Source organism: Hyaena hyaena, unplaced genomic scaffold (assembly GCF_003009895.1).
Source record: "Hyaena hyaena isolate Hyena2069 unplaced genomic scaffold, ASM300989v1 scaffold_93, whole genome shotgun sequence".
NCBI lineage: Eukaryota > Metazoa > Chordata > Mammalia > Carnivora > Hyaenidae > Hyaena > Hyaena hyaena.
The window spans coordinates 2,246,850-2,268,426 of NW_024080724.1; the positions used below are offsets into that span (position 1 = coordinate 2,246,850).

At 37.2% G+C, this 21,577-nt stretch overlaps 1 protein-coding gene across 1 annotated transcript in view; it reads right to left on the reverse strand.

The window, feature by feature from the left end:
* Positions 1 to 3,414: 3,414 nt before the first annotated feature.
* The window catches only part of DCAF10 (DDB1 and CUL4 associated factor 10), a 42,966-nt gene continuing 24,803 nt past the window's right edge, over positions 3,415 to 21,577 (reverse strand). The window contains exons 4-7 of the mRNA XM_039234769.1: positions 13,577 to 13,779; positions 10,965 to 11,075; positions 8,137 to 8,282; positions 3,415 to 7,400 (exon numbers count right to left, since the gene is read on the reverse strand). Coding sequence (XP_039090700.1) covers positions 7,032 to 7,400; positions 8,137 to 8,282; positions 10,965 to 11,075; positions 13,577 to 13,779 — 829 coding nt within the window. The 3' untranslated portion in view covers positions 3,415 to 7,031. The remainder of the gene's footprint in view (positions 7,401 to 8,136; positions 8,283 to 10,964; positions 11,076 to 13,576; positions 13,780 to 21,577) is intronic.

Consider the following 21,577-nt stretch of genomic DNA (forward strand, 5'->3'; position numbering starts at 1 on the left):
TAAAAGAAATAATTCATTAACATTAAAACATGCCAAATGTTTCCTTAAAAAAAAAAAAACCCACTTTTAAAATAGCCCAAACCATGACTGTCAGAGGAATAACTGAAAATAGTGGTAATTAATGCTATGCTTAGCTGCAAATCAGTTTATCCAATTTCACAAAACAATCTGAATTGAAAGAGATTCACTGTTTTTCTCTTCAATGAGTTATTTAAAAATGAGTGAGTGTCCTAAATATGATGGTCAGTTTTTTAGTAAGTTAAAATAGTGTGGTAAAATGACCCATCATACTGTTAAATGATAAAAAAAGGGCATTCAAGGTAACACTGAAAAAAGGCATGTTCTAAGTGTATCTATATGAAAACAAAGCACTGTATACAGTGTGACAAAAATTTATCAAGTAGTCTGCTTATTGGTAACACTATTTTCATGGAGTAAAGAATTTATAAAGCTCTGTAAAACTTGACTAGTACAGAATAAACTTGTAAACATCTAGCACATTAGTTAACAGATGTGAATGAATCAGCTCTTAGTAAATGTATTTTCAGTGTAAAATGTGAATTCTATGTTTTAGAATGGTGGCCTTCACGAAATGAAAGGTGCATATACCAGGGGAAGCATAAGGTGATCCCAGGAAGTATAGGAGGTAATGTAGAACTTTGATATTTAAAAGTCCTATCCTTTTAAAATACTCTTTTTCTCTTTGCATGTTTTATAATGTACATAATGGATCAGTACAGTGTTTTATATATATATATATATACACACACACACGTGTAACATATATAAATATATATACACTTATAATCAAAATTTGAAGTGTATTTAACTTTTTTCAGGTAAGGGTTATATGATTGAAAAAGTGTAGAAAATTCACTACAAGAATCATTATACCACTGCCCCTGTCACAGCCTTATGCTTCATTCCGGTCTAAAAATAAGCACCTAAGCAATTTAAACAAAATTTTCAATACTGCTGAATGCAAATTTGCCATTAACTTTTTCAGCAGGTTAACTGCACAAAAAGTGTGTCACATGTTTCAAAGCATCATTTATTTTGTAGAAGCACATTATGAGGTAGACTCACACCAGAACACTCAGTGCATATGTTAATAAACGATTTATTGAAACCTTAAAATTGCATGTAGGTATGTATGTATGTATGTATGTAGATAAAATCACCCACAACTCTACAGTCATCAGTGAAAACCTCAAAACAATTCAATTGAAATGGTAAAAAGCCAATACACTTGTAGAAAGCTTTCCTAATGCTGAAATGAAGATGTGTTCAGATGTTTGTGGGAGGGAGGTAGTTGTAATTTTAGATTTTAGAAATCATTGAACTAAATCATTCACTTTCTGGCTAGCTTTCAATGGATGGGAACATCTTTACTAGACAGTATGTAAAAGATACTATAATTCTTCTTGTTCCCACCATGTCACAATGATAGTATTGAAACTGGACCAGCTGTAGAATTTGGAAGCCCAGTGCAAAATACGGGCCCCTTGTTCAAAAAAATGCCTCCGGCAGCACATTACACCCACATGGGGCTTAGCGCAGGCCTCTGTAGAACCACCTTAGCTGTCTTTGTCCCTTGAGACCCTAGTACTGGACAAGGCATATAGATGGATTCAAATGTTTGTTGAAAAATTGAGTTTCGCAGTTTCCCAAATCAGTGAGAAAGTCTTACTCTGAATGAAAGTCTGTTCATTATAATAATAAATGATAGATTTCTCTGTTTGCACATCACATTCTGGCTTCATGGGAATTTGAGGCCACATATGGCTATGGTTCATTTGATTCATACAACAAATAAATTATTGAACAGCTACTCTGTCAGATCCTGTATGGGGTACTGGGGATAAAAGAAAAGTAAGACGGTCCCTGCCCTCGAGGAGCTTACAGTCTATTGTAAGAACTTAACAGAACCCAGTGAGAAACTTTCTGGTGTCTAGGATATTATCTGGAATATTTCCAACTCCCCAAAAAATGTGAATCTAAAATGAACAGAAAGCACATTTGAGAAATGAAGTGAAATTTAAAAGAAAATTCAAATATTCAACCATTAATGTAAAAACCATGAAATTAAAATGAGGAAGAAACTTAGGAAAGGTGAACATTCTACTTTAAATACTATGAACAAGATTTAAATTTTAAAATTATTTTATTGTCTCTGGGTGACATTTTCATTTATAGTGACATTCATATACACATACATATATGAGGTGTGCATATGTGAGATGTGTTCCTTGGAGCTTTTGATAAAACCCATATTTCCATTATTAATTCATTTACAACTAAAGAAGCAGCATACAGGTAAATCTGAGACATTCCTTTCAATAATTTCTGTTCTTATTTGAATGGGAGAAATTCTTAGGAATCACCCTAAAGATGTATAAATTCTGGTATGATCTTACTCTGCAATGAGACTAAAACTGTCTTTGTAACAATGTGTGATAATTTAAACAGGTATTTTAATGGTTATTGACAAAGCTTAATGGCATCAAAAATACTCAAGTCTATGTGGATTTTATTTTCATTGTTCCCCTACCCCCACCCCGGATTCTTCTTTTTTCTTAAAAGCATGAACGATCCCTGTACAAATACAGAGCCTTTGTTGTTACTTGGCTATACTTTGGTATGTTGCTTAATCTATTATTCCTTAATTTAGCAGCATCCTTAGTTTATAGTATTTTATTTAGCGGCAACGGAGAAAATACCTAGGCTAGGCTTTCACTGGGAACCTCTGTTATTGTTAATCTGTCAGAAAGCTGGTAAGCAACCAAAAGAGCTAGCTGTCTCGAAGCCTGTGCATCCAGGGCTTATGCAGCTCTTCAGACACCAAGCAAGCTTGGTCATCTCGTGTCCCAGCTCGTAACAGATGAACACAGCACGTTAGAGCAAGCCTGTTAGAGGCGGGCATGTGGATACTGTCATAGGAGACACAACAAACTATTCAGCAGATATAAAAATTTAAAAATGAAAAACTGCCCCCAAACACCAACAACCTGAGGCAAATGATTATATATACCTCAGGGCTGAGGGAATCGCCTTATAATAATTGATATTAACTCATATTTGTTATAGCCCTTTACATTTTATGAAGTATTTTACATATATCAGAGCTAATTGGATATTTGTGATAACACATGAATATAACTTTTACTTCATCATGAAAATGTGAATTATGCTGAGCATGCAGTTTAAGAAGGCAGGAAGGTATACTAACATCATCTGAAAGGCTTACATCAAAAATAATTATAAGTTTAAAATTTTGGCACTTAAGAGATAATGCATTAGTTATCCAAAAATTCATATACTGTATATGCTTTCTTTTATGACCAACATAAGCTATTACTGAGTGAATTTTCGTAACTCTTCATGGCTGCTAGTCATTACATGGGGATGATTGTCATTAGTTATCAGACTACGTCCCCTGCTAGACACAAGTTTTAACAGATACTTATGGATGCCAATACCATATATTCTAATAGCGGAAACACTAGGTTTCTAAAAGTTTCTCAGAGTGTTTTTCCTATATTGCACTTTCTAGAAAACAAAACTTTAGCCATGATATAATGTGATCTTGGTTCTAGACACAGTCGTAGGGAACCTTTTCCTTGCTTGTTTTCCTAAAATTTTTGGTATAGCCTCATCTCAGATGTTAACAAGGAGAAATAACAAAATACACATGTTCTTTGGGCTTCTGAGAAAAAAGGTCACACCTGTTCTCAAAAGATTAAGATAGAGGTCTCATTTGCTTTAGCCACTTCATTTTCCTAATTAAAGAAACTACTAAATATTTGAAGTTCCTAATTCAGCAGCACTGCCATTAATATACTGTTGTGTAGGAAACGTTTTCAAGACATTTTTAAAGTACAATCAACCCCCTCCCCCAAGGTGGGGCTCAAACTCTTGACCCTAAGATTACGAGTTGCATGCTCCACCCCTGAGCCAGTCAGGCACCCCTGTAGAAAGCTTTTTAAAACAAGTAATTTATACCATGTTTACCAACAATTATACCACATTACCAATGATAATACACTCACCAATTATCATGAATAAAAACGACTAGAATTTAAAGTAAAAAACACCAGATTGGATTTTATACTCTGAAGTGAAATGAGATCTTGAAATTGTACGCTGCAGTTTCCTCCAAGAGTCTAGCGTTCCTGATGCCCTGTAATTCCTGGATTAATATCCCCCTCATGATTTTTTGATCACGACTATAGCTCAAAGAAGATAAGGATTGTTTTGTTGAGTTTGCTGGCTAATTTTTAGTTCTCACCTTGTGGCTCTCTTTTTATACAAGGCTATATACATTTTCCTTTACTTCACAGATACTTATCATGTTTGCAGTTTTCCAGTTAGGAATGGACTGTATGTACGCCCTGCATTTTATGGTATTAATTCTAATGGAAATTTCCAGTCTTGTAGATGTTCTCGTACATGGTGCAGAAGGTAAGCCAGCTCTGTAATAAAGAATTTACAGAGGATGCTAAACATATTAACAGGCTAGTTTCCCATCCTTTACAAACAAAAGGGCAAAACGGTAGAGTAGTAGGCACAGGCTTTGGACTAAAACAAACCTAGGTTTGAATCCCAGCATTCCCACCCGCTGCCAGCTCTGTGACTTAAGGGAAATCACTTAACCTGACCCTCCATTTCCTCCAAAGTCAGTTGGTGATCATGTCACCTACCTTGCAAGGTAGTTTGTGGGGGTTAGTAGTAGAGTGTGGACATTATTTGACACCACAGAAACCCTACAGTGGTTAATGAATCCTGGACTGAAATTCAGAGCTGGGTGACCCGCATCTGACCTGCAACTCCCTCCAAAAGGGATGCAATTTATGGAACCTTTTTAAAAATATTAATTATTGTACTTAGTAGCTGATTTTTAATGTTAACATTGGGTGCTTTTATCTCTAAAACTTTAAATATGTGGATTCTTTAAAAAAAGTTTATGGCAAACCTGTTTTCATTACTTTGTGGTACTTTTCTTGCTGGCTAAAAAATTCCAATTTGTTTACCATCCATGGTGAAATGATCTAATTTTACAAATCTGTCCTAGAGTCGACCTTGTTCCAAGTGAGATGTAAGCTCTGTCCACGTGTGTACATGGCTGTCTGGTGGGTCCTACAAAGAAATGTCAGTTTTATTCATGTATTTGGGTTCATTTAGCATTTCTGTAAGATTTAAGATACTTTTCTTCTCACGGCTGTAATTCTCGGCATCTACTTCCACACTTTTTTCAAACTATTGGCCAGTTTAAGGGTAGTCAAAATAATACAACTTAAAGACAAAATAAAAGTGTTCATAAATCATTGATTTGACAGCCAGCAGAATACAGTAGAAATTGCCCTGAGCAAGGAATTAGGAGACTTGAATTCAAGTTCTGGCTCTGCCACTAATTTTTTAAGATGACTTTAGGCAAGTCACTTAACTTTTCTCATTCATCAAATGAGATCAAATAATGAGACTGATTGCATTTTCTACCTCTAAAATTGGTTTCATTTACTTTTTTTTTTTTTTTTTTTTTTAAATCAAAACACCTTCGGGAGTCAAGCACCTGAGAGGCACAGAAGTACTTACTTATGTTTCAGGTAGTGCTTTTCAAACTGTGACCCCGGGGACCACCTGACTAAAGATTACTTGAGGTTCTTGTTAAAAATACAGACTCCTATCCTCTCCCTGGCTGAATCAGAACCTCCTAAGGTAAGGGCCAGGTTTCTATGTTCTTCAGAAGCTCCTCAGTGACTGTAATGCACCCTGATGTTTGAGAACCACTGGCCTAAGAGAATGTGATCTGAGACGGAAAGGGCTAGTGTGTGGCTTCAATTACTCCACTTCTGGCAGATTTCTTCTAAGAGAATACTATCCAAAGTGGAGACCAGAAGAAAGCTGCTTACTTCATCAGAGCAACCGGCCCGGTGACTGTCCCCTGCTTGATGCCTTTTACTTGCTGTGTTCCATAACAAAACACAAGAGGTCTTTGTGTGGGCTCTTTGCTTTGACATCCAAGTTACTGACTACTGTAGTTAGGACACGGCTTGAGAGGACTACAGCTCTCTGCTCCCTGACGCTGGGGGGCTGCGCTCCTGCCACCTGCTTCAAGGAATAAAGAGTAAAACACAACCTCTTTAAGTCCCCCCACACCGATACCATCACGTGTCACCCTGTGTGAGTCCAACAGCCTGGCAGAGAACACAGAAACTCCGAGCCACGCTGTTCTCATCACTCTGACCAGATGGTGTACTAACCTAATGAATCCTCTTCAATGTAACCAAAATGACCAAAGCCCATTCCTTCTCTTTTCCTTTCTAAATCCTATTGACAGGAACAAAATACCACGTAAGGGCACATGCTAGCGATTTTTAAATTAATACAAGTAAATTACAAAGAGAGGTGGTAGTTATTTTTTCCAGCATTTCACAACAAAGTTCTCCTCACGGTGAATAAATATGTATCATTTTAACAGGAAACTTAAAAGACATTTTGTTGTAAGACTATCTAACAGTTAAGAGAATAATGCCATTATCTGTGCTCATTATAGAGAAACATAACAGCAACTTTAAAAGGCCAAAGTATACTAAGTGAAGATGGAATTCCTTTTTCAATGACCAGTATGCTGACATCAGACATCAGGGTTTTATTCAATACTAGTGCCACAGGTTTCTCCTAACCCAGCCAAAACTCCTGCCAGATGTCCACGAAATTCATCCCAAAATCAAAAAACAAAGAAAGAAACTTGACCAGAACTACCATGCAAAAGCAGAACGGAAGTTCGGGCGGCACAGATGAGCAGGACAGAGGAATGCGGCAAAAGATGCTGGGGCAGAGAGTGTACCTTGGTGAGGCCCCTGCGATGCTGGACGACCAAGTACTCAGGTCACAGGTGTGTTCATGGACCCATAAGAACTGGGATCTTGACCCAAACTTTTAAGATCTTCTAAAAAGAAAATACTTCACCTAAATTGAAGTAATTTATAAGTCAAACACCAGAAGAGTTCCTTATTTGATGTAGGTTGTGCCTAAAACTTTGGCTGATACAAGGAAACCCGTCCACTAAGGCACCCTGAGGCAATCTGACAATGTGTTGGAGAGAACTTTGTCGTCAGTACCACATCGTTATGAGAGTACAGAGAACGGATCACCCGCAGGGGACTGGCTTCTTTGGGCAAACAGTCAATAAGTTCACTGCACTGTTTGTCAAATCCCAACAAGCGGATCCCGTAGCCATGTGGGGAAGAAATCATTCGCCCGTCAGGGCTGAAGCAAAGTTCTTTGATATAACCCCTGCCTACATTGGCTTCTTCAATGTAATGAGTCAGTCGTAGAGAACAGCGAGGGGAGACTGGTCGCACGGGAGCTCCTTCTTGGAATTCATAGACACAAGTCCACTGGGGGAGAGAAGAGAGACAAACCAAAATTACAGAGGCCCAAACGATGCTAGATATTTCTTTTAGTAAAAAGCTCAAAAGACTGCCCAATTCACAAAATTGTTGCTACCGTTCTCCCAACTAATAAAATGTGCAGGCAGGCCCCATTCCTTCTTATCGTCATAAGCTAAAGTCATGTGACACGTTAAAGCCTGTTATCCTCTCAGGCTACTTTTGTAAAAGTAACAACAATCTTGACATTTAAAAAATTACAGAATTTAGACCCCTGAGCCCTAAAATACGTCTCATCCTACACACTTCAAAGGCTCTTCTCTCCTTTCCTTCAGTTGTGACTCCCACAGCTATTGAGACTCTCAAAAGGCTCCTGCTTTCCAGAGAGTCATAGGTCCTAAAAGGCCTTTTCCCTTAGTCATCGGTTTAGTCCTTTCCCAGTTTCCGCTGGTTTTTAAAAGAGCAAATTATAATACTCAATTGACTTAGCAAAATCTTACATTTAGCTAGCTTGGCTGACGCATCTCCATCTAATGTTTCCTATGTAAGGGGGTCTGTGACGAGATAAAGGCAAGAATTCACAAGCTGGCACAAGCTGAACTGATACTGCTTTAAAGCATTTCCCAGTCTGCCACACATACTGGAGAGAAGGGAGGGGTTCAAAGGACAAAGACACCACGGACACACATGGCCATGGCTGTTTGCTCAGGCAGCCCTGCTGAAGGCGACGTGCTGCTGCTCCTACCTCCTGATCATCAGTGTTGCTTGAGCACCGAAGGAGTGTGGCCCAGCCTTTTGGGTGCAGCTGTAAGGATGTGATGCAGTTTCCACGATCTCTTTCACCGGGAACTTCTGGGGTTAAGACTTCAAGACTATTTCGTGGTGAAACTCCTGGTAAGAAAATTAGGGTGTGGGATGTGTATTATCAAAGGACTGAGGCAGCTCATCAAAGCTTTGATTTCTGGCAGCCACCCCTGCCCCCGGTCTTCATTCCTTCATCAGTTCTGTGCGCTACTACATGTAAAAACAAAACAAAAAACAAACCTGTGGTGTCCCTCCGTGTATGGGGTGGAGGTATGACTAGAACTAAAGAATCTAAGTTACTGCAGCAAGAATCAGTGACCTAAGACTAAGGCCTTAAAGCTGACTAGAGGTCCTTTTCATTAGGATCTATATCTCAGAAAACTTTAAGAATCAAAGTTATGTTATCTGAAAGGAACCTGGAAAAGTAAAAGATAATTCTCTTCCTTAGAGGAACTGGTGCTCTCTAATCCAACAAAGGATCCAGAGAAGGAAATAATAGGAAGCTATGAAGACTGCCTTTAATATAAATAAAAGGCTATTATGTTTGCAAGGAGCAGGACTTCTGTCCCCAAGGACAGTACTCTAAATGACAAACAGACCTATAATTTTGGAGGTGAGGGAGGATATTTCACATAGAAGGGGCAGGGACACCCCGCCAGTCATACATATGCCTGGTACTCTGTTACGGCCCCTCATGTCCTTCTGCCCAACGCCTGATCAAAGTGACTGCTGTAGTCACTAACAGTTCTATCCTCTTCCTCAGGTATGTGGACAACCACTTTCATACACATTATAAAGCAGCAGTTTAGAAATTTAATATCAAGAGAACTATTTCAACACTTTTCTACCTGTGGAAGGAATTGCTTTGAAGATTATGAGCTCCCTGTCAGACCCTTTGTGAACTGTTTCTCAAACAGATGGGTTATCTTCCTTAAAAGATTCTCTTTAGATTGTTTCAGCATTGATGGAAACTGCGAAGCTCTAAATTACATTGTTACAACCAAACTATTCCTAAAATAATGATTTCACCTGTGACTGAACTTTAATAATTTTAGAGAAAAACCGCTATTCAAGAATCCATTTTGAAAATCTAACAAATGCAGAAAAGAAACCCATCTAAATAGGTAAGTAGTGGTTTTTGAGCTGTGCTCTTTGGAGGTTCCTCCGGAGCTGGCAAAAGGAGGGACCACGTGGGGAAGGGGTAGGGAAGACTGCTCAAGAACCTCCTTAATTTCACCAGAGTGTCTGCACTTTATCAGTGCTACACTCTACAGACTTCATGTCAAAAATAGAGTTCTTGGGGTGCCTGGCTGGCTCAGTTGATTGGCATCTGACTCTTGATCTCGGGGTCCTGAGTTCAAGCCCCACATTGGGTATAGAGATCACTTTAAAAAAAGAAAAAAGTTCTAATCCTGAATTGAGCCTGAGAGCCTCCGCTCCGTAAAGCTACTGTGTCGGCCAAAGTGTGGTGCTAACATATCCTGACACCCTGAAGACACAGGATTGCCAACATTCAGAGCACCCTTATGTATGAGCCCCACCTTCTTCTCTATACTGTGTCTAGGCTCTCTATACACTCGCTCTTCTCCAGATGCCAACTTTATATCATGAAACTGTTGTGTAGTTTGGTTTTGGAATTTACCACTGCAATAAACAAGCATGTTAACTATTCTTAAGTTTCTTTTTCTCATGGATGGTTTAATCAATAAAGATTTTTCTCAATGATTATTAAGAGCCTTTGCTCGTTTCCCATAGGCAAAGTAGAACAGGTAGAATTGATACAGTAAGTTTCAAATCAAAGGAAAAATATTTCACATCTGGGCATAAATCTCTAAATTTAACAGGAAGAATTTTTAACCTTAAACATCACAGTCTTGACTATCTGGAGAAGCAGATAGGCTACAGGTTAGTTTGGAAAGGGCTCTCAAACCATTCTACAAACAGAAGAAGTCGTGCAAAATAATCAAGTATGCAATTATCAGGCATTACCTGGTGAGGCTGCCCAGGGAAAACACAAAGTAGAAGTCTAATGAACAGTCCCTCCCCTAAAGATCTAGATAGAAGCCATGCTCTTCTCCAAAAGGTGACCCAAATTACAAAAAACAACAACAACAAACCACCCTCACATTTGGCCATCAGTCCACAAGGAGTAAGACAAACAAAAAGTGCTGTAAGAGCTTAGATGTGAACTGGTATGGAGAGGCAGGTGAAGTCTGCACAGGTAGTAGAAAGCATTTCCGTTAGTGGGTGGAATGAATATGTTATACAGCTAGTTCTGCCAGAGTGGTGGGGGGAAAACTGGCAAAAGCAGAGTGGGGATAGATTGTAGCTCACTTTATCCCGTACCCCCTCTCAGGCTATCAGGCACTGCTCAGATGAAGAAATGGCAGAGCAAAAAGCCTAGTGAGCTGGAACCAAGCAATTTTCACAAGCACCTGACAAACTCACTACTTCATATTTATACAAGACCATCACATACATAATCTCATTTAATTTCCATAACAACCTTGATTGGAATCTACATGTCCTATTTTTTCTCCACTTTAGACCAAACTAAGTCCAGTAAATAAAACCAAAGCTCAAATTCTAACAAAGGTTTAAGCCCAAGATATTCAACCCTAGAGACTCTGGTTAGACTTTTGAAAATTACTGAGGGGCAAAGAATAGCCTCCTCTTTATTGACTTTTATTTGTATGGATTAAAACTAAACCAAAGAAAGCTATTTGATAGAATCTGTTGTAAGATTATAAAATCCAACTGTTAACCTACCTTCTCTTTGTGAGGTTCGTGACATGTGTTTCTCAGAAGATGAATTAGAATCACTATGATGACAAGGTGAACCAGAAACTCTAGGACCAGATGAACTTGAAGTGGTCAGATCTTGAAAATACAAAAAGTTCTTACAATAAACTTAGCAAAACTTGAGTAGTGTCTCTTAACTTTTTAATCATTTAGTTGAAGCATACTGTTAAAAGTCCATCTGAAACAGATCAAGTACATGCCCACTTAACAGCTGGCCTATAACTAAGACTGAGGTAGGGAGGGCAGCTCTGAAGTGTTCTAAAGCCTAGCCCCTTTCTAAAATCTCTTCTGCCAGGGTGGCTGGAGGGCTCAAGTCAATTAAGCATCCAACTCTTGATTTCAGCTCAGGTCATGATTTCACAATGAGCACGGAACCTGCTTGGGATTCTCCCCCTCACTCTCTGTCCCTCCCCTGCTTGTGCATTTCCTCTTCCTCTCTCTCTCTCAAAATAAATAAATAAACATTAAAAAAATAAAATCTCAGGGGCACCTGGGTGGCTCGGTCGGTTAAGCGTCTGACTTCGGCTCAGGTCATGTTCTCATGGTTTGAGTTCGAGCCTCACATCGGGTTCTGTGCTGACAGCCTGGAGCTTGGAGCCTGCTTCGGATCCTCTGTCCCCCTCTCTCTGCCCTTACCCTGCTCACTTGCTCTTTCAAAAATAAAAACATTAAAAATTAATAAAAAAACAAAATCACTTCTACCAATGACTTAAGTGGAATAAAAATGACAGACCAAATAAACATAGGAGCATATCTGGGTTCCCCATCACTTCTGTAGTAAAATGGAACAAGAAAATTCAATAAACATGGGAACAGAGCAAGAGCAGTTCAACCTGGTTATTTAATCTTAGAATAGAGTCCAAACACGAGGTCCACTACTGAGAACATTAAATGATCCTTAAGCATGTCAAAAAATTCGATTATCATTCAGGAAATCATGTGATACTATCTATGAAATGCAATACAAACTTTATACTGAAATCTGTAGAAGAATCATCAGACAGTTGGGTTTCATGTATTACTCCAAATAGCAATGTCTACTTCATCACACTCTTTTACTGGCTCCCCACTTTTATGAGGACTTCTTAATCTTATTCCCTTTGATGTTATTATCAGAATTAAACTGAGAAGACAAAACATTCTTGGTTTTTTAATTTAAAAAATAACCAACTAGACCTTCTAAATCACTACTTCTCACTAAGCTGAAGTTGATTACTAATGTTTAACCTAAAAATAAATTTCTGAATGTAAGAGGACTCTACTCACATACTTAGGAAATGCCTTGCTTTGCAAATAAGTGGGTAAAAAAATTTCTACTTTTAGCAATAAATTGGGCAAATGAAGTATAAAGAGGCCCCATTTTCCCAAAGGAGTCTTCAAAAGTGTCTCTGTATATATAGACAGGAGAAAGAGTCCAACCATCTGAAGCTGATTTTAAAAAGCAATTTATAAACAGGTGTTCCAAATGCTTAAGGCTCGGTAAACACAAAATTATAAATAGGTATGTTCCTGGAACAGCCCCTTTTTTCCCCAAAGGTAGTAAAATATAGTCTCTATCATATAATGTAAATGAATTATGGTGCATAAGTTTTTCTGAGCCCCAATTTCACTGAAGTCTAAAGGAATCAGCAACAGGAAAAAGAACAGGCTTTAGCAATAAGATTTTTAGGGGCTCTGATTTAGGATGGCACCAGCTACCTGGGTATGGACATCTGGAAGCCTAGGATATAATAGAGACTTAAAGCTCTCTATTTTTTTAACGTTTACTTATTTTGGAGAGACAGAGTGCAAGCAGGGGAGTGGCAGAGAGGGAGACTCAGAATCTGGAGCAGGCTCTAGGCTCTGAGCTGTCAGCACAGAGCCCAACGCGGGGCTTGAACCCATGAACCGTGAGATCTGACCTGCGCTGACGTCGGATGCTCAACTGACTGAGCAATCCAGGCACCCCTTAAAGCTCTATATTGAATGCATCTTTTTCTTAATGTTTATTTATTAAATATCTTGAAAGAGAAAAACAGAGTGTAAGCAGGGGAGGAACAAAGAGAGAGGGAGACACAGGATCTGAAACAGGCTCCAAGCTCTGAGCTGTCAGCACAGAGCCTGATGTGGGGCTCAAACCCATGAACCATAAAATCATGACCTGAGCCAAAGTCAGATGCTTAACTGACTGAGCCACCCAGGCGCCCCATATATTGAATATAACTTAAAAGCTCTGCTGGGTTCCAGAAGAACTTAAAAAGATTGATACTACCTTGGGCTACCACTAATTTTTGAGATAGTGATGATTTAGAAATACTGATGAGAGATTTCTGGATAGCATAAAGAGCTAAAGAAATTATTTTTAGAGTTAGCAGTTCTTTGCCCTGGATCATTTGTGATACAGAAGCATTAATTTATGCTATGTCAGAGATTTATATAGGTCATACTTCCTTGGGAAAAAAGCTCTCACTGTGCTTTCCAAAGAATGTCTTCTAATTTTCTTCCCTTTCTGCTATCATTCTCAGAATGGAAACATATGCCATCCCTTTGTGTGAGATTCTTTGGAAAATTTTCTTTGATCAAAAAAAGGAAAAGCTTACCTGAACTTGATGTAGTTCTTCTTGCTCTCAAAATAGGATAGCTGCCTACTTCTAAAGACTTGGTTAAGTCAAGATCATGCAAAATCAAGAGATATCCAGAGGACGTGGAGATCAACATTTTGGAACAATCTGGTGTTAATCTCATTCTCATGAGAAAACGTGTATGAAAGAATTTCTTATGTGGACACCCATCTTCTGTACACCTACAAAAGAAATCAAACCAACAAAACCTAGAATTATCATACATAGAAGGATTTGGTTAATAGCTATAATTTTGACCGTCAAACTAGAATTTACAATTTGTACTTAGCTTTATAGACATAAACAATTAAAATTTTGGTTGTTTTGCTCACCATTCCTTATCTCCAACTTTCCATTTTATTCTTTCTTTCTGAAGTGTGTGTGTGTGTGTGTGTGTGTATATATATATTTAATTTTTTTGAGAGTGAGTGAGCAAGCCGAGAAGGGGAGGTGGGAGGGAGAGAGAGAATCTTAAGCAGGTTCCACATCCAGCATGGAGCCTGATGTGGGGGTTGAGCTCATGACTATGAGAGTATGACCTGAGCTGAAACCAAGAGTTGGACACTTAACCAAATGAACCAACCAGGCTCCCCCTCAAATTCACGAACTATGAGACCATGACCTGAGCTGAAATCAAGAGTTGGATACTTAACTGAGCCACCTAAGGCAACCCCTGCAGTATGTATTTTTAAGTAGGACTTTGGTGAGGTAAACTCTCACTTTATGTTGTTCTGAAAATCTTTATTTTCCTCTTTTGGGGGGAGGGAGTGGAAGAGAGAGGAAGAGGGAGAGAGCATCTCAAGCAGGTTCCTCACTCAGTACGCAGTCTGACACAGAGCTTGATCCCACAACCCTGGGATCATGACTTGAGCCAAAATCAGGAGTTGGCCACTCAATCAAACTGAACCACCCATGCTCCCCTACTCTTCTTTTATGATTAAAGATTTAGCTGAGTACATAACTTCAGGCTAATAGTTCTGACTATTGGGGATAATATTCCACTGAATTCTGGCTTCCTAACCCTAACCCCATTGTTAAGTCTGCTACTAGTCCAATTGTTTATTTGGATAATTCCCCCCCACCCCATCCCCCTTTGGGCTAACCTTCTCTTTGTCTTTGGAGTACTGGAGCTTCACTCTATTTAAATTTGGATTTCTTTCCACTTTATTAGGATTAATTTGATTTTCTAAATTGTAAGATTAATATTCATATATTCTGGGAAATTATCCATTATTATTCCAGTATTACCTCTCTCACTTATTTTCTCTATTCTTTTGGAGCTCCAAATAGATGTTCGAGACATTCACATTTGATTCTGTTTCATAACTGCTCTTTCATGTATTTTATCTCCTTTCTGTTGCATTCTGTATAGTTTTTTAGTATCTATCTTCCAATCTGTTTCTAAAGTTGTGTCTAATCTGCAACTTGACCATCCTGGTTTTTCAAATTCTTTTTAATTTCTGGAGCACCTGGGTGGCTCAGTCAATTAGGTGTCTGACTTCAACTCAAGTCATGATCTCACAGTTCACGAGTTCAAGCCCACCTTGGGCTCTCTGCTGTCAAAGCAGGGCCCGCTTTGGATCCTGTCTGTCTGCCCCTCCCCTTTTTGAGTATTTGGCTCTTTCTCTCAAAACTAAACATTTAAAAAATTTTTCTTAATTACTAAAAACTATATACTTAAATTTTTAAAAATATTTGTTGTGATGATTAGGAACACTACTGATTTTTACATTTTGAGCTTATGTCTTGCAATCTTGTTTAACTCTTATTAATTCTGATAATTTGTCAGAATTTTTAAGGTTTTCTATATAGACCAGGGGTCAGAAAACTGGTCTATGGGCCAAGTCTGAACTCTTGCTTGTTTTTATATAGAAAGTTTGATGGAACACAGCAATATCCATTTATGTAGTCTATGGCTGCTCAGAAATCATATAGCATACAAAACCTAAAATATTTATTTCACAATCCTTTACAGAAAGCTTACCAACCCTTCATACAGACAAATATCATCTGTGAATGCTATTTTTTCAGTTGTTCCTTTCCAAACCTTATATATTTATTATACTGCACCAAGTAGGATCCTGCCTTCTCCCCACCCCAAAACAATGGTAAACAATAGTAGTAACAGCAGACATGTTCCCCCTTCCTGATTTTATAAATTGTTTTTTTTTTTTTTTAAAGTAAGCTCTACATTCACATGAGGCTTGAACTCTCGACCCTGAGATCAAGAGTCGCATGCTCTACCAACTGAGCCAGCCTAATCCCCCTATAGAGAAAACTTATACAAGTTCTACCACTGAAAAATGTCATGTAGGTTTAGTATATACTTTTGAAGAGTTTCCTACTATTTCTAGTTAAGTTTTTTAACAGCTTTATTAAGATGTAATTTACATATCATAAAATTCACTCATTTTAAATTTACAGTTCATGATATTTAGTGCATTTGTGCAATCATCAAAACAATCCAATTTTAGAACATTTTCTTCATTCTAAAAACCCCACTCTGTCCATTAGCAATCATTTCCAGTTCCTACTCCCAGTTGCAGGCAACCACTAGCCTACTTCTGCCTCCGCAGATCTGCTTCTTGTGGACATTTAATAGTTACAGAAGCATACAATAAGTTGTCTTATTGTTTAGCTTTTTTTACTTTTTTTTGAGGTCCATCCATGTAGCACATTAGTACTCTGTTTCTTTTCATTACCAAATTGTTTTCTACTGTATAGATATACTACATTTTGTTTATTTACTTACTAGCTGATAGCTATTTGTATTTGTTCCATTTGGGGGATATTATGAATAATACTGTTACAAGCATTCATGTAGAAATCTTTGTATGGTGATATGTGTTTGTTTCCCTTGGGTACATACCCAGGAATGGAATGGCTGGTCAGATGATAACTCTATGCTTAACATTTTAAGAAACTACCAAACTGTTTTCTGAAGTGGTCGAACCATTTTACATCCCTACTACCAATCTAGGAGGATCCAGTTTCTCCACATTCTTGCCAATACTTGTTATGGTCTTTTTCCATTAAAGCCATCTTAGTGGATGTGAAATGATTCCTCATTTTGGTTTTGACTGGCATTTTCCTTATGACTAATGATGTTGAACATCTTTTCACATACCTATTAATCATTTGTATATCTTCCTTGGTGAAAGGCCTATGTAGCTATTTTGCCCATTTTTAAATTGGGTTACTGTGTACATAGAAGTTGCAAGAGTTCTTTATATATTCTGGGCACACATCCTTTATCAGATATATATATTCTCTCCCATCCAGTAGTCTTTCTTTTCACTTTCTTAATGGTGTCATTTGATACATGAAAGTTTTTAATTTTAATGAAGTCCATGTTACCAATTTTCAAAATCACTTGTACTCTGGTTTGCAAGAGACTTGCTCCCATGTTTTCTGAGTTACATGATTGTAGCTCTTACATTCAGACTGAAATCCATTTTGAATTCTTTTTTTTTTTAAATATAAGGGTCTAAATTCATCTTTCTGCATATGGATATCCAGTTGTGCAGACATCATTTTTTGAAAAAGTCTATCTTTTCCTGAACCATTGAATTACCTTGATAACTTTGTTGAATATAAGCTCATCAAAAATGCAAGGGTTTATTTCTGGACTCTCAATTCTGTCCTTTGATTTATGCCTGTCCCATGCCAGTTAAACACAGTCTTGATTACTATGGCTTTGTAGTAAGTTCTGAAATTGAGAAATGTATGAGTCTTCCAATTTTATTCTTCTTTTCAAGGTTGTTTTGGCTACTCTGGGTCATTTGTATTTCCATATAAATTTTAGGATCAGTTTGACTATCTGTCCAAAAAAGGCAGATGGAATCTTGATAGGGGTTGCACTGAATCTATAAATTAATCTGGAGAATTTCCATCTTTTAAAAAATTTGTATTTCTTTTTTTAATTGTCCTCTGTAATCTTATTTATTTAAATGTTTTATTTATTTTTGAGAGAGAGACAGAGAGAGAGTGTGAGCAGGGGAGGGTCAGAGAGAGGGAGTCAGAATCCGAAGACAGGCTCCAGGCCCTGAGCTAGCTGTCAGCACAGAGCCCAATGCGGGGCTTGAGCCCACAAACTATGAGATCATGACCTGAGCCGAAGTCAGACGCTTAACCGACTGAGCCACCCAGGGGCCCCTATTTTATTTATTCTTTAGGTAAGCCCTGCACCCAAAATGGGGCTTGAACCCTTGACCTCAAGATTAAGAATTCATGTCCTACTGACTGAGCCAGCCAGGTACGCCGGGAATTGCCATCTTAATGATGCCAAGTCTTCCAATCCATGAAGATGGAATATCTTTCCATTCATTTACATCTTCTTACATTTCTTTCAGCAAAGTTTTTTACAGTTACAATGTACAAATCTTATACATCTTTTGTTAAATCTACTTCTAAGTATTTTGTTTCTTTAGATACTATTAATGAATGGAATTTTCTTCATTCATTTTTGGATTTTTTATTGCTTATATGTAAAAATACACTTGATTTGTTACATTAGTCTTGTAAATCTTGTGACCTACAAGAAACAAAAAACAAAAAACAAAAACACAAAGAAAGATTTTCTATATACAAGATCACATTTACATATGAAGAGTTTTACTTCTTCCTTTCAAATCTGGATGCCTGTTATTTCTTTTTCTTGCCTGACTGCATTTCCAGTGCAATTTTACCTCTAGTACAATGTTAAACAAAAGTGGTGGGAGCAGACATACTTGCCTTGTTCCCAAACTTTGGGGGAATGTCTTTCAACATCATGATTTTAGCCACAGATTTCTCATAGATGTCCTATATCAGATGTCTAAGGAATAAAAGCGCCCTATTATTATTACCAGTTTTATCACAAATGGGTATTGGATTTTGTCAAGTGCTTTTCTGCCTTTCTTGAGGTGATTTTATGCATGGGTTTTGACCTTTATTAATATATTACATTAGTTGATTTTTGGATATTAAACCAACCCTGTGTTCCTGGGATAAATTCTACTCAGTCATGACATATAATCCTTAACGCATGCTATGTTTGATTTGCTAATATTGAGGATTATTCTGGTTTTTTTCTTTTTGTTTTTGAGGGATATTGGTCTGTAGTTTTTACTCTTATGATGCTTGTGTGGTTTGGTATCAGAGTAATAATACCAGCCTCATAAAATGAGTTGGGAAGTGTTCTCTATTTTCTGAAAGTTTGTGAAAAACTGGTATTATTTATTCTCTAAATGTTTAGTAAAACTCACCAGTTTTGGGACTGGGCTTTTCATTGTGGGAAGATGTTTAAATTACCATTTCGATTTTTAACTTGCTTTAGGTCCGTAGGTCTATAGATTTCTATTTGTTCTTGAGTCAGTTTAAATAATTTGGGACTCTCTAGCTATTTGTTTATCTAAGTTATCTAATTTGTTGCCATAAAGTTGTTCATTGTATCACTTTATAATCTTTTCAGTCTCTATAGTGCTGGTAATAATGGGGGCTCCTGGGTGGCTCAGTTGATTAAGCATCCAACTTTGGCTCAGGTCATGATCTCGTGGCTTGTGCGTTCAAGCCCCACGTTAGGCTCTGTGCTGACAGCTCGGAGCCTGGAGCCTGCTTCAAATTCTGTGTCTCTTCTCTCTGCCCCTCCCCTGCTCACTTGCTGTTGCTCTCTCTCTCTCTCTCTCAAAAATAAATGTTAAAAAAATTATTTTTTAAAGACTGGTAATAATGTCCTCTCTTGTTTTTCATTATGAATGAATGCTGAATTTGATTCCTTGATTAAAACAATCATATGGACTTTCTGTTTAACCTATCAATGTGATAAACTATATTAATAGAGTTTTAATATAATTTCTATTGATAGATTTTTTTTTTTAAAGATTTTAAGTAATCTCTACACCCAACGCAGGGCTCAAACTCATGACCCCAAGATCAAGAGTCACATGCTCTACTGACTAAGCCAGGCAGGCGCCCTGTACATATCATCTTTTCATGCCTTGAATAAACCCAACTTGATCATGATATTTTGATCATAGTATTTTGATTCCTTTTGTTTAGAATATTTGCATCTACATTCACATCGCAGACTGACCTTTCCATTTTTTTCTTCTAATATTACCTTTGTTGGGTTTAGGTATTAAGTTCATTCTAGCTTCATACATGAGGTAAGGAGAATTCCTCCTTTCTCTGGAATCTGAACAACTGAATAAAGTTGGGATGTTCTGTTTCTTATATTATCTGGTAAAAGTCACATATAAAACTGACAGGCCTGCTGTTTTATTAGTAAATTTTAATTGATACTTTCTTTAATGGCTGTGGCAGAGGCAATGTTCAGAATATTTAAATAACCAACAATGCATAAAAACTAGCCAGTCAGAATTGATGTGGTTGGCAGTGTTGAAACTGGGTCCTGGAATTACTCTACTATAATATCTTAAAATTCCCATTAGCAAAAGGTACCTCACAGCAGTCTATAAACCAGGGTTTGACTCTTGGCTCATATTTCACTGTCTTATTGACAGTCATGTGGGCAAGTTACCCAAATTCTCTGACCTTGTGGCTTCCTTAGCTTTAAAATGGGATAATAATAGCTATCTAATTCATGAGGCTGTTCTCAGAATTAAATAAGATGCTAAAAAAACCCTACCCCAAAGAGGGAGAGGTATTTTAAGGGGGACTTTAGCTACTAGATCATAGGAGGATCTTGAGGGAAGTGTCCCTAAAAGGGCCTGGGTAACCAGATTTGACAGATTTGAAAGTGACAGGATTTGACCACCTGGGGATAATTCAGGATAGTGGCTATTTATCATTTAATACAGAAGAAGTTTAATATTTTAACAACTACTTCAGCTAAATCAGTACATATTGGTTAAATATCAGTCCAGGTTATAGGTCTTGATTTTTCTTGGTCAGTTTTGCTAAAGATTTTGAGTAAACTGTCTATTTCAACAGTTTTCAAGTATATTGGCATAAAAGCGATCTTATTATCTTATTGTATACTTTTTATTGTCTCCGTTTTTAGGGTTAAGATTATCTTTGGTCTGATTTCTCTTGATGACTCTTATCAGATAATTGCATTTTCAATTGGCGTTTTCAAAAGGCAGGTTTTTAAAAACTTCATGTTCGTTTTCAATTTCATTAATTTCTGCTTTTATCATTTCCATAATCTACTTTAACTGGGTTTACTCTTTTTAATCTTTTCCCAGTTTTTTTTTGATAAAATGCTTAGTTCACTAATTTTTAGTCTATTGATTTCACTATGAATTCTTCTTCAATCCATGAGTTATTTAGGAAGTGAGTTTATAAATCTCCAAATATGGGAGTTTATACTTATCTATGTTAATTAAACTCTGAGGTCAGGGGAAATGATTTGTGTGATAACAAGTCTTTGGTATTGGTTGAAACTTACTTTGTAGTTTAGTACATGCTCTCCTTTTGTATATATTCAAGTTTGCTTCAGAGGATGTATTCACTCTGTGATGGGGGAATTCTAAATATGCCTAATCAAGTTTATTAACAGTAATATTTCCTATAGGCTTACTAATTTTTTGGTCTATTTTATCTATTAGTAAATGAGAGAATAATATTTTCCACTGATATGGAAAATATTTTTTTTGGAAAGCATTTTTTTAATAATCTGTCCATTTTTGGTTTTTATGGTTTGAGGCTACGTTATTAGATACATATAAGAATTTTATGTTCTAGTGAAATAAACCTTTTAATATAGTACCTTTTATCGCTAATTCTGCTTTATGCCTTAAGCTCTCTTTTTGTCTGCAATCAATGGAGCTATAACTGTTTTTCTTGGATTAGAATTTGCCTGTTATTTTTTCCCCATCCTTTTACTTTCAGATTTTTCCATTTGTATGTTTTAGGTGCATCTCTTACAAAGAACATATAGTTTGGCTTTCTTTTTTAATCCAGTCTAACCCTATCTGTCTTTTAACTGGCTACTTTAGTCCATATGTATTTATTGCAATTATTGGTATTTGGATTATC